Here is a 13,974-nt window from a genome sequence, read left to right on the forward strand (position 1 = left end):
TATATCTACAGCAAAAGTCAACAAGAGGAAGCTATACTTCTGTGCATAGAGAAACCCAGTGACTTCCTATGCAGAGAACTGTGAGATGTTGATTGTATCCTGGAGAAAGCCAGATTCATAATGATTTACAGCCAAAGTCACCTTGACAGGAAAAAGCAAAGCCCTAGCTCTACTTTGTGGATTTGACACACAACCTTGTCTGGTACCTCGAGTTAATGTTCCATTTTAAAAAAGGGAAATGAGAAGAAATTGCCTCTTTTCATGTCCATTTATAAAGTCTTAACACAAACACCAGGTTGCTTAAAGAACAATAAAACAGCTCTTCAGACCATTTTGCTTGAATTATAACACCTCCAAACAGTATTATTTATGATTTATGCTTTTATTTATCAAACCACACTTCATGTCTACTATTGGAATGAAATTATTAAAGTTTTAAAAATAGGCACCTGGTCATCGTCAATAATGCTTAAACTGGGCAATTTTCTTAAGTTCTCCATTGCCAGTAAATTTTATAATCAGCCAATGGATTATTCTTGACATTTCCTTCTCTACCGAACCTCCAGCCCATCTAGAGATTTGTTATACCCTTGATTGTGCAATAGAGCTTATAATAATAATAATAATAATAATACATAAATATATCAAAATAGACAAGGATATAGAATAGAATTAGTAATTAATAAGTTAAAAGATACTTTTTCCACACTAATAGTTCAAGTATTTAAATCAAAAAAATGATACAGACCTTTTTCTGGAGTGACCTCTTTCTTTGGTTTCAGTGGTTCAGGAGCTGCCTTCTTAGGAACTTCAGGCACTTCAAGAAATATTATAATTTTATGATTAAATACAACTATTGTAACCAAAAGTACTATTATAACAAGCTGACAGAGCACAAATATATGTGGCAGAGAAGTGAGATGCCTAATGATTTCTCTCTTCCTGTAAATGACATGCTTTCCTTATTTTGGTCAAGTATAGGGTTGGCAAAAATAGAGGGAAAAAAACAAGTACAGCAACATGAAGGAATTTTTACTACTCCCGGGATAGCAAGCATTCTCCTACTCTTGGTGTCATTTCAGCTCAACACTGAGAGATGTCTGATCACTCTGAGTTCATGAAAATGCTCAAGTTTCATGAGAATTGTACGTACGTCCACATACAAGTAGTCAACAGCGCTTGCAAAATACTGAACATTTAGCTTTTTGCACGTTACTCCTCATTCTGCCTATATATCTACAGCAAAAGTCAACAAGAGGAAGCTGTACTTCTGTGCATTGAGAAACACAGTGACTTCCTTTGCAGGGAACTGTGAAATGTTGATTGTATCCTGGAAAAAGTCAGATTCATAACTATTTACAGCCAAAGTCAATTTGACAGGAAAAAGCAAAGCCCAAGCTCTGCTTTGTGGATTTGACACACAACCTTGTCTGGTACCTCGAGTTAATGTTCCATTTTAAAAAAAGGGAAATGAGAAGAAATTGCCTCTTTTCATGTCCATTTATAAAGTCTTAACTCAAGCACCAGGTTGCTTAAAGAACAAAAAAACAGCTCTTCAAACCATTTTGCTTAAATTATAAATCCTCCAAACAGTATTATTTATGCTTTATGCTTTTATTTATCAAACCACACTTCATGTCCACTATTGGAATGAAATTATTAAAGTTTTAAAAATAGGCACCTGGTCATTGTCAATAATGACTAAACTGGGCAATTTTCTTAAGTTCTCCATTGCGAGTAAATTTTATAATCAGCCCATGGATTAATCCTGATATTTCCTTCTCTACCGAACCTCCAGCCCATCTAAAGATTTGTTACACCCTTGATTGTGCAATAACGCTTACAATAATAATAATACATAAATATATCAAAATAGACAAGGACATAGAATAGAATTAGTAATTAACAAGTTAAAAGGTACTTTTTCCACACTAATAGTTCAAGTATTTAAATCAACAAAAAGATACAGACCTTTTTCTGGAGTTATCTCTTTCTTTGGTTTCAGTGGTTCAGGAGCTGGCTTCTTAGGAACTTCAGGCACTTCAAGAAATATTATAATTTTATGATTAAGTACAACTATTGTAACCAAAAGTACTATTATAACCAGCTGACAGAGCACAAATATATGTGGCAGAGAAATGAGATACCTCATAATTTCTCTTCTCCTGTAAATGACATCCCTTTCCTTATTTTGGTCAAGTATAGGGTTGGCAAAGATAGAGGGAAAAAACAAGTGCAGCAAAATGAAGGAATTTTTACTACTCCCGGGATAGCAGGCATTCTCCTACTCTTGGTGTCATTTCAGCTCAGCACTGAGAGATGTCTGATCACTCTGAGTTCATGAAAATGCTCAAGTTTCATGAGAATTGTATGTAAGTCCACATACAAGTAGTCAACAGCGCTTGCAAAATACTGAACATTTAGCTTTTTGCACATGTTTCTCCTCATCCTGCTTATATATCTACAGCAAAAGTCAACAAGAGGAAGCTGTACTTCTGTGCATAGAGAAACCCGGTGACTTCCTTTGCAGGGAACTGCGAAATGTTGATTGTATCCTGGAGAAAGCCAGATTCATAACGATTTACAGCCAAAGTCACTTTGACAGGAAAAAGCAAAGCCCTAGCTCTACGTTGTGGATTTGACACACAACCTTGTCTGGTACCTCGAGTTAATGTTCCATTTTAAATAAAGGGAAATGAGAAGAAATTGCCTCTTTTCATGTCCATTTATAAAGTCTTAACGCAAGCTTCAGGTTGCTTAAAGAACAAAAAACAGCTCTTCAAACCATTTTGCTTGAATTATAAATCCTCCAAACAGTATTATTTATGCTTTATGCTTTTATTTATCAAACCTCACTTCATGTCTACTATTGGAATGAAATTATTAAAGTTTTAAAAATAGGCACCTGGTCATTGTCAACAATGATTAAACTGGGCAATTTTCTTAAGTTCTCCATCGTGAGTAAATTTTATAATCAGCCCATGGATTAATCCTGACATTTGCTAATCCACTGAATCTCCAGCCCATCTAGAGATTTGTTACACCCTTGATTGTGCAATAGAGCTTATAATAATAATAATACATAAGTATATCAAAATGGACAAGGACATAGAATAGAATTAGTAATTAATAAGTTAAAAGGCACTTTTTCCACACTAATAGTTCAAGTATTTAAATCAACAAAAAGATACAGACCTTTTTCTGGAGTGACCTCTTTCTTTGGTTTCAGTGGTTCAGGAGCTGGCTTCTTAGGAACTTCAGGCACTTCAAGAAATATTATAATTTTATGATTAAATACAACTATTGTAACCAAAAGTACTATTATAACAAGCTGACAGAGCACAAATATATGTGGCAGAGAATTGAGATACCTAATAATTTCTCTTCTCCTGTAAATGACATCCCTTTCCTTATTTTGATCAAGTATAGGGTTGGCAAAAATAGAGGGAAAAAACAAGTGCAGCAACAAGAAGGAATTTTTACTTCTCCTACTCTTGGTGTCATTTCAGCTCAACACTGAGAGATGTCTGATCACTCTGAGTTCATGAAAATGCTCAAGTTTCATGAGAATTGTATGTAAGTCCACATACAAGTAGTCAACAGCACTTGCAAAATACTGAACATTTAGCTTTTGGCACATGTTTCTCCTCATCCTGCTTATATATCTACAGCAAAAGTCAACAAGAGGAAGCTGTACTTCTGTGCATAGAGAAACCCAGTGACTTCCTTTGCAGGGAACTGTGAGATGTTGATTGTATCCTGGAAAAAGCTAGATTCATAACGATTTACAGCCAAAGTCAATTTGACAGGAAAAAGCAAAGCCCTAGCTCCACTTTGTAGATTTGACACACAACCTTGTCTGGTACCTCGAGTTAATGTTCCATTTTAAATAAAGGGAAATGAGAAGAAATTGCCTCTGTTCCTGTCCATTTATAAAGTCTTAACACAATCTCCAGGTTGCTTAAAGAACAAAAAACAGCTCTTCAAACCATTTTGCTTGAATTATAAATCCTCCAAACAGTATTATTTATGCTTTATGCTTTTATTTATCAAACCTCACTTCATGTCTACTATTGGAATGAAATTATTAAAGTTTTAAAAATAGGCACCTGGTCATTGTCAACAATGATTAAACTGGGCAATTTTCTTAAGTTCTCCATTGCCAGTAAATTTTATAATCAGCCAATGGATTAATCCTGATATTTCCTACTCCACTGAATCTCCAGCCCATCTAGAGATTTGTTACACCCTTGATTGTGCAATAGAGCTTATAATAATAATAATAATACATAAATATATCAAAATAGACAAGGACATAGAATAGAATTAGTAATTAACAAGTTAAAAGGTACTTTTTCCACACTAATAGTTCAAGTATTTAAATCAAAAAAAAGATACAGACCTTTTTCTGGAGTGACCTCTTTCTTTGGTTTCAGTGGTTCAGGAGCTGGCTTCTTAAGAACTTCAGGCACTTCAAGAAATATTATAATTTTATGATTAAATACAACTATTGTAACCAAAAGTACTATTATAACAAGCTGACAGAGCACAAATATATGTGGCAGAGAAATGAGATACCTAATAATTTCTCTTCTCCAGTAAATGACATGCTTTACTTATTTTGGTCAAGTACAGGGTTGGCAAAAATAGAGGGCAAAAACAAGTGTGGCAAAATGAAGGAATTTTTACTACTCCCGGGATAGCAGGGACTCTCCTACTGTTGGTGTCATTTCAGCTCAACACTGAGTGATGTCTGATCACTCTGAGTTCATGAAAATGCTCAAGTTTCATGAGAATTGTATGTAAGTCCGCATACAAGTAGTCAACAACCCTTGCAAAATACTGAACATATAGTTTTTTTGCACATTGTTCTCCTCATCCTGCCAACATATCTATAGCAAAAGCCAACAAGAGGAAGCTGTCCTTCTGTGCATAGGGAAGCCCAGTGAATTCCTTTGCAGGGAACTGTGAGATGTTGATTGTATCCTGGAAAAAGCCAGATTCATAACGATTTACAGCCAAAGTCACCTTGACGGAAATAACACAGCCATAGCTCTACTTTGTGGATTTGACACACAACCTGGTCTGATACCTCGAGTTAATGTTACATTTTAAAAAACAGAAATGAGAAGAAATTGCCTCTTTTCATGTCAAGTTATAAAGTCCAAACACAAGCATTAGGTTGTTTAAAGAACAAATATTGGCTGTACAAACCATTTTGCTTGAATTTTGAATCCTCAAAACAGAATCATGTATGCTTTATGCTGATATCAAACCGTGTCTACTATTGGAATCAAATTAGTAAAGTCATAAATATAACCACCTGGTCATTGTCACCAATGATCAAACTAAGTGATTTTCATAAGTTTTTCATTACCAGTAGATCTCGTAATCGGCCAAATGGAATAATTCTGACATTTATTTCCCTACTAAATCCTTGGCCCATTTAAAGGTTTGTTATACTCTCAATTGCACAACAATAATAACACCTAAGTACATCAGAATTGACAAGGATAAAGCCACATTTATAACAGTGTAGAGCCAAGGTCCTTGCTTTATTTTGTGGCTGGATTTTGACTCAAAACCTGCACTGGTATCTGGAGTTAAAGCTTCAGTTTTAAAAGGGAAATGTGAAGAAATGGCCTCTTTTCATGTCCATTTATAAAGTCTTAACACAAGCTCCAGGTTGCTTATGTTACGGACTCAGTGAAAGTCCCTTTAAGATAGAGAGTGTGTGTGTATGTGTGTGTGGGGCGTGCTTACGTCAATAGAAGATAAAGGACGTAATGACGTTGTTGAAGAAGTTAGAAGAAGAAGAAGGAGAGAGAGAGAGAGAGAAGGGAGAGAGACACCAGCCTGCTAGTTTTCTCTATCGATGGATGAGAAACAATAACTGTGTCTGCCACTGAAATCCATGTATGGAAGTTGGAAGTAATCCGGTGGAGTTCACTTTGTTGCTGACCTGTAGAAGGAAACAGGTATTTGTGTGTGTGGACGACCACGATTCGGATGCTTTTCGGGGTGAGAGAGTCACTACCGAGTAAATACTGAAGTGTCGTTTGGGTTCCATCGTGGAACATTTGGATTTCGTATTTACTCTCTCTATGTTTCTCTACATCTACGTCTTATCTTAAGACAACGGTGGTTGTTGAAGAAGCCCTTGCTCATGTTTCACCTTATGGCTTGCGGAACTGAACTTTAAGAACCATTCCTGAACTGGGAGTTATGGACTTTGTCACACACACACGAAGAGTTTAGTTTTGGGGTTAACGTTCAAGGTTTAACATTTTTGAATTCTAACATACTAACATTTTTACTTTTATTTTATGTATTATCATAAGTAGTGATTAATAAAATAGTTTTTAACACTGAATCATGCTCAGTGTGTTTCTTTTGTTGCTGGTTCGTGACAAAATTGGGGGCTCGTCCGGGATCCAATCCAAAGATTAACGAGTGTCATCTGGGATCGTTCCCCAGATTGATGAGATTCGTTTGGGATTCAATCCAAAGATTGTTGAGGGAGGTCTGATGAATTCTTTCTAATTGGCTTGTGTGTGTGGAAACCAGCAACAATGGATACATTTTTGAAAAAACCCTCTCCTGGAGGATTGCAGGGGATGAGGAAGCCTGATTTGGTGAAAATTGCTGCAGAGTTACATCTTGAGGCAGTAACGCGATTTATGAGAAAGGCAGATATTCAGAGACTGATAGCTGGCCATTATGTGGAAAAGAAGGTGTTTGAGGAAGAAGTGTTAAAACAGTTTCCTGGCAGTGAAATAGCAATTTCTGAGGCACAGGTGCAGATAGCAAAGATGGGGTTAGAACAAACACGACTGAAGTTCGAGTTGGGACAAAAGAAATTAGAGGCTGAACGAGAGCAAACCCAGTTAAAGATAGCGGCTGAACGAGAGCTAACTCGGATGAAGATAGAGGCTGATCTAGCAATGAAGCAGATGGAATTGAAGAGGATGGAGCTGGATAGTGAGGAGAAGGAGAAACAGAGGCAGCATGATTTACAAATGATGCAAAAGAGTGTGGAATCTGATTCTGATGATGGTTTTTCAGCCAGCAGGGAGGTTCGATTAGTCCCTCCTTTTGAAGAAGATCAGGTTGATCAGTATTTCCAACATTTTGAAAAGGTTGCTGTGAGTTCAAACTGGCCAAGGAAAGGATGGGCTCTTATGGTACAGAGTGTGATTAAAGGTAAAGCTCAAAAAGCTTATTCTGCTTTGTCTGCTGAGGATGCAGCTGATTATACCAAGGTAAAACAAGCTATATTGAAGGCCTATGAATTGGTACCTGAAGCTTATAGACAAAAATTTAGAGACTTGAGGAAATCTGCAGATCAGACTTATATGGAATTTGCCAATGGAAAGAGAATATGTTTTGAACGATGGTACATGGCTAAAAATGTAGATGGGGATTTTGATAAATTGAAAGAATTGATACTGGTGGAGGACTTTAAAAGATGTGTTCCAGCTGAATTAACAACATATTTAAATGAAAAGGCAGTGGAAACTTTACAAGAAACTGCTAGGTTGGCAAACATTTATGCTTTAACCCATAAATCCAAATGGGGACAACCTAAAACCTTTCAAAAGAGTTACAAGGACAATCCAGGTAAACCAGAGATTAAATTGGGAGGTAATCAAAAAGGGAAGGATGAAAAGAAGCCAGGGCTGGAGAAACCTATTGAGCGTACTTGTTATTACTGTAGGAAACCTGGCCATGTGATAGCTAATTGTGCCCTTTTGAAGAAAAGGAAGGAAGCTGTGCCCAATGCTTGCTTTCAGGCAATTAAAAATCAAAAAGGTTTAGGAGATGCTGTTAAAGATCAGTCCTTGCAAGAGGTAAAAGCGGAAAAGTTGGAGGAGGTGAGAAAGGAATTCCGTTCTTATGTATCAGAGGGTTTTGTTTCACTGAATGATGAGTCACCCCAGGTGCCAGTGAAAATTCTTAGAGTTACTGGGGCTAGTCAATCTCTCTTGCTGGACAGTGTTTTAAATTTTGGTGAAGAAAGTGACACTGGTGAGGTAAATCTAGTGCGAGGCGTTACAGATGACACCATGTCTGTCCCTTTACACAGGGTGATTTTAAAGTCAAAGTTCGTAGAAGGACCAGTCGAGATAGGGATAAGACCTAAGTTACCAGTGGAAGGAGTTTCTTTATTATTGGGAAATGACCTTGCAGATGGAGAAATTGTTCCTGTGGTACGGTTAACGACCAAACCAAGGATTGATGAGTCTGAGAATGATCCAGATGTTTACCCATCATGTGCGGTGACTCGAGCTAGAGCTAAAGAATTAGCCAAGGCCGACAGTCCTGTGCAGCCTGATGTAGTTCCTTGTGACAGTCCTAAACAGGAAGAAAATTATGATGCCTTATCTGTCTTCACTGGAGGATCAACATCCTTATAGTGAGCCTGAATTTAAAGATTTGTCTTTGTCGAAGAAGGATTTTATGGTGGAACAGACAAAGGACCCTGAGTTGACAGAATTGAAAGAAAAAGCACTCTCATGTGAGGAGATTGAGAAAGTGCCAAGTGGATATTATGTCAAAAATGGAGTGTTAATGAGGAAATGGAGACCTCCCTATGTCCAAAAAATTTAAAACTCGGTTGGAAAGAGTCTGCCAGCTAGCAAGAGAGAATTTGAAAACTAGCCAGATAAGAATGAAGACATATTTTGATAGACGTGCTCGGCCTAGGACATTTGCAGTGGGGAAAAAGGTGTTGGTATTTTTCCCTAACCAAAATAATCCCTTGCAATCTCGTTTTTCTGGACCCTATGTTATTGAATCTCGAGTGACTGATTTAATATATATAATCAAAACACCAGATAGACGCAAGAAAACACAACTCTGTCATGTAAATATGCTAAAACCTTATTATGAGAGGGATTCAGTTGTGGCCTTGGTGGATGATGTAAAGGTTGTTTCTAGAATGCCTGATGTTGATGTTGAGGAAGGCCAATTTAGACCAAATATTGTTCCATCAAAACTAAAAAACCAAAATATCATGGAGAACCTTGAAACGAAGTTGGACCATTTACAAGTTTCACAAAAACAACAGATGAGAGAATTAATTTTAAAATTTAAAAATCTGTTCCCAGATGTTCCAAACAGAACATCGATAATTACCCATGATGTTGATGTTGGGGATGCAAAACCAATCAAACAACACCCATATCGAATGAATGTGGAAAAAAGTAAACTTGTTGATCAGGAGATAAAATACATGTTGGAAAATGATATTATTTGACATTCTACTTCAAATTGGAGTTCGCCCTGTGTTATTGTACCTAAACCTGATGGAACTGTTAGATTTTGCACAGATTACAGGAAAGTGAATGCCGTAACAAAGTCAGATGCTTACCCTATTCCTAGGGCGGATGATTGCATAGACAGAGTGGGAAAGGCAAAATCTCTTACAAAGATTGACCTATTAAAAGGGTACTGGTGTGTTCCATTAACAGATAGAGGAAGGGAGATTTCAGCCTTTGTAACCCCTTCTGGATTGTATGAATACAATGTTTTGCCATTTGGAATGAAAAATGCTCCGGCAACATTTCAAAGAATGATTAATTCAGTGATTCTTGGGTTAAAACATACAGATGCCTACATTGACGACTTAGTGACTGGGAACGATACATGGGAGGATCACATCTCTGCGTTAGAAAGGTTGTTTGAAAGACTTTCCAAGGCTAACCTTACAGTTAACTTGGCTAAAAGTGAATTTGGCCATGCCACTGTGACGTATCTTGGTTATGTTGTAGGTCAAGGCAAGCAAGCTCCTGTTCAGGCAAAAGTTCAAGCAATATCTGAGTTCCCTATTCCCACAGGTACGAGGACTGTTAGAAGATTTTTGGGAATGGTTGGATATTACCGAAAATTTTGTAAAAATTTTGCTGATATTGCTCTTCCCCTAACTAATCTTCTGAAGAAGGGAGTAAAGTTTGTTTGGACAGATTCTTGTCAAGAAGCATTTGAGAAGCTGAAAGCCATTTTATGCTACTATCCTGTGCTCAAAACACCTGACTTTGAAAAGCTATTTTCATTAGCAGTAGATGCCAGTGATGAAGCTGCAGGAGCTGTGTTGTTGCAGAAGGGTGACCGTGATGATATTGACCATCCTGTAGCTTACTTTTCAAAGAAATTTAATGAGCATCAAAAGAATTATTCCACCATAGAGAAAGAATTACTGTCGCTTGTTTTAGCCTTGCAACATTTCAGTGTATATGTTTGCACCGCTCAGAAACCATTGACTGTATATACAGATCATAACCCATTGGTGTTTCTGAGCCGAGTCAAAAACAAGAACAGAAGGCTGTTAAACTGGAGTTTAATTTTGCAAGAGTTTGATCTCATGATAACTCACATTAAAGGCAAAGATAATGTGATTGCTGATTGTCTTTCCCGATGTTAAATGGGAAACATGTATCTGTACTAATCTGATAGTCTGTAGTTGTGTAGCATGATAATTATTAACATTACTAACTGTATGCGCAGTTAAATTTTTCTTGGGAAAAATTTTTTTTTAGTTGGGAGGTGTTACGGACTCAGTGAAAGTCCCTTTAAGATAGAGAGTGTGTGTGTATGTGTGTGTGGGGCGTGCTTACGTCAATAGAAGATAAAGGACGTAATGACGTTGTTGAAGAAGTTAGAAGAAGAAGGAGAGAGAGAGAGAGAAGGGAGAGAGACACCAGCCTGCTAGTTTTCTCTATCGATGGATGAGAAACAATAACTGTGTCTGCCACTGAAATCCATGTATGGAAGTTGGAAGTAATCCGGTGGAGTTCACTTTGTTGCTGACCTGTAGAAGGAAACAGGTATTTGTGTGTGTGGACGACCACGATTCGGATGCTTTTCGGGGTGAAGGAGTCACTACCGAGTAAACACTGAAGTGTCGTTTGGGTTCCATCGTGGAACATTTGGATTTCATATTTACTCTCTCTATGTTTCTCTACATCTACGTCTTATCTTAAGACAACGGTGGTTGTTGAAGAAGCCCTTGCTCATGTTTCACCTTATGGCTTGCGGAACTGAACTTTAAGAACCATTCCTGAACTGGGAGTTTTGGACTTTGTCACACACACACGAAGAGTTTAGTTTTGGGGTTAACGTTCAAGGTTTAACATTTTTGAATTCTAACATACTAACATTTTTACTTTTATTTTACGTATTATCATAAGTAGTGATTAATAAAATAGTTTTTAACACTGAATCATGCTCAGTGTGTTTCTTTTGTTGCTGGTTCGTGACACTTAAAGAACAAAAAAAAACAGCTCTTCAAACCATTTTGCTTGAATTATAAATCCTCCAAACAGTATTATTTATGCTTTATGCTTTTATTTATCAAACCTCACTTCATGTCTACTATTGGAATGAAAATATTAAAGTTTTAAAAATAGGCACCTGGTCATTGTCAATAATGATTAAACTGGGCAATTTTCTTAAATTCTCCATTGCCAGTAAATTTTATAATCAGCCAATGGATTAATCCTGACATTTCCTTCTCTACCGAACCTCCAGCCCATCTAGAGATTTGTTACACCCTTGATTGTGCAATAGAGCTAATAATAATAATACATAAGTATATCAAAATAGACAAGGACATAGAATAGAATTAGTAATTAATAAGTTAAAAGGTACTTATTTCACACAAATATTTTGAGCATTTCAGTCAACAAAAAGATACAGACCTTTTTCTGGAGTGACCTCTTTCTTTGGTTTCAATGGTTCAGGAGCTGGCTTCTTAGGAACTTCAGGCACTTCAAGAAATATTATAATTTTATGATTAAATACAACTGTTATAACCAAAAGTACTGTTATAACCAAAAGTACTATTATAACAAGCTGACAGAACACAAATATATGTGGCAAAGAAATGAGATACCTAATAATTTCTCTTCTCCAGTAAATGACATGCTTTACTTATTTTGGTCAAGTATAGGGTTGGTAAAAATAGAGGGCAAAAACAAGTGCAGCAAAATGAAGGAATTTTTACTACTCCTGGGATAGCAGGCATTCTCCTACTCTTGGTGTCATTTCAGCTCAACACTGAGAGATGTCTGATCACTCTGAGTTCATGAAAATGCTCAAGTTTCATGAGAATTGTACGTAAGTCCACATACAAGTAGTAAACAGCCCTTGCAAAATACTGAACATATAGTTTTTTTGCACATTGTTCTCCTCATCCTGCCAACATATCTATAGCAAAAGCCAACAAAAGGAAGCTGTACTTCTGTGCATAGGGAAGCCCAGTGAATTCCTTTGCAGGGAACTGTGAGATGTTGATTGTATCCTGGAAAAAGCCAGATTCATAACGATTTACAGCCAAAGTCACCTTGACGGAAATAACACAGCCATAGCTCTACTTTGTGGATTTGACACACAACCTGGTCTGATACCTTGAGTTAATGTTACATTTTAAAAAAGGGAAATGAGAAGAAATTGCCTCTTTTCATGTCAAGTTATAAAGTCCTAACACAAGCATTAGGTTGTTTAAAGAACAAATATTGGCTCTTCAAACCATTTTGCTTGAATTTTGAATCCTCAAAACAGAATCATTTATGCTTTTTGCTGCTATCAAACTGTGTCTACCATTGGAATGAAATTAGTAAAGTCATAAATATAGGCACCTGGTCATTGTCAACAATGACTAAACTAAGTGATTTTTGTAAGTTCTTATTTAGCAATAGATCTGATAATTAGCCAACTAGAATAATCCTGAAATTTATTTCCATACTAAATCCTTGGCCCATTTAAAGGTTTGTTACACCCTCAATTGCACAACAATTGTAACACCTAAGTACATCAAAATTGACAAGGATATAGAACAGGTTAAAATGTGGCAAGGTACTTTTTCCACACTAATAGTTCAAGTATTTAAATCAACAAAAAGATACAGACCTTTTTCTGGAGTGACCTCTTTCTTTGGTTTCAGTGGTTCAGGAGCTGGCTTCTTAGGAACTTCAGGCACTTAAAGAAATATTATAATTTTGTGATTAAATATAACTCTTAACCAAAGATACCATTATACCAAGTTAAAATAGCACCAACATATGACAGAGAAATTTGATACCTGACATTTATGCTTCTCTAGTAAACATATTGGAGGAGAAATTGGCTATCCACCAAGAACAAGTATGTAGAACAAGGTACATGATTAATCTGTGCTCATTCATTAATTTGCAGGCAACTGGTTAAACTGGTCTAAAAACAGTGAAAGATGGGAATACTTAGCAGGTCAGGTAGCATCTATGAAGAGAGAAACAGTTAACCTTAAAAATTGTTGACCTCCCATGAGAACAGAACTTTCACCGGATGATGCAAGTTCATCAACCTGAAACATTAACTCTGTTTCTCTCACCCCGAATGATGCCAGACATGCTGAGCAACTGCAAAATTTTCTGGTTTAGTCTCATGTTTCAAGTATCTGCAGCTTTTTGCTTTTCACATAAAGTTAACTGAAATGTTGTTGACTGGCTACAGGTTATGGGAAGAATATAAGAATTAAAGGAAATAGGAGCAAGTGTAGGCTACTTCTTTACTTCAGCTCTTACTTCCACACATATCAATCTTCCTTCTATTTTCATTTCAGATACCTACAAGTGGCACCTTTCCAGTCAGTGGTAGAAGAAGAAGATGACAGAAATGATGAAGAAGTGTCGTCACTGAATTTTACATGCAGCTCAGAGATTGATATTGTGTATTTTGATGAGGATATATGAGGGATCTCAACCTACTGAGACACAAGGCCCATACGTATAATCCAGGGCAGAAGGAATAAAGGACTATGCAAATGCCAGCTCACCAGAGGTAATATCATACATTAGTTCTGCTTCAGAGGTGTTGGGATGAAGACCTTGGTGGCCGAACTATAGAGGAAGACTGATTCATGAACATAACCAAATGCCTAGTGTACTGGTAAAACTTCCAGAGTTACAAACTGTAAAGGAGACCAGCACCAAATTG

The 13,974-nt window shown here is 36.9% G+C and overlaps 1 protein-coding gene across 1 annotated transcript in view; it reads right to left on the bottom strand.

Moving 5' to 3' along the window:
• The window catches only part of ttn.1 (titin, tandem duplicate 1), a 337,974-nt gene that overhangs the window by 143,080 nt on the left and 180,920 nt on the right, over positions 1-13,974 (bottom strand). The window contains 6 exon segments of the mRNA XM_052029783.1: positions 749-817; positions 1,972-2,040; positions 3,196-3,264; positions 4,403-4,471; positions 11,700-11,768; positions 12,910-12,978. Coding sequence (XP_051885743.1) covers positions 749-817; positions 1,972-2,040; positions 3,196-3,264; positions 4,403-4,471; positions 11,700-11,768; positions 12,910-12,978 — 414 coding nt within the window.

The sequence above is a fragment of the Pristis pectinata genome, chromosome 1 (genome assembly GCF_009764475.1).
Source record: "Pristis pectinata isolate sPriPec2 chromosome 1, sPriPec2.1.pri, whole genome shotgun sequence".
Lineage (NCBI taxonomy): Eukaryota > Metazoa > Chordata > Chondrichthyes > Rhinopristiformes > Pristidae > Pristis > Pristis pectinata.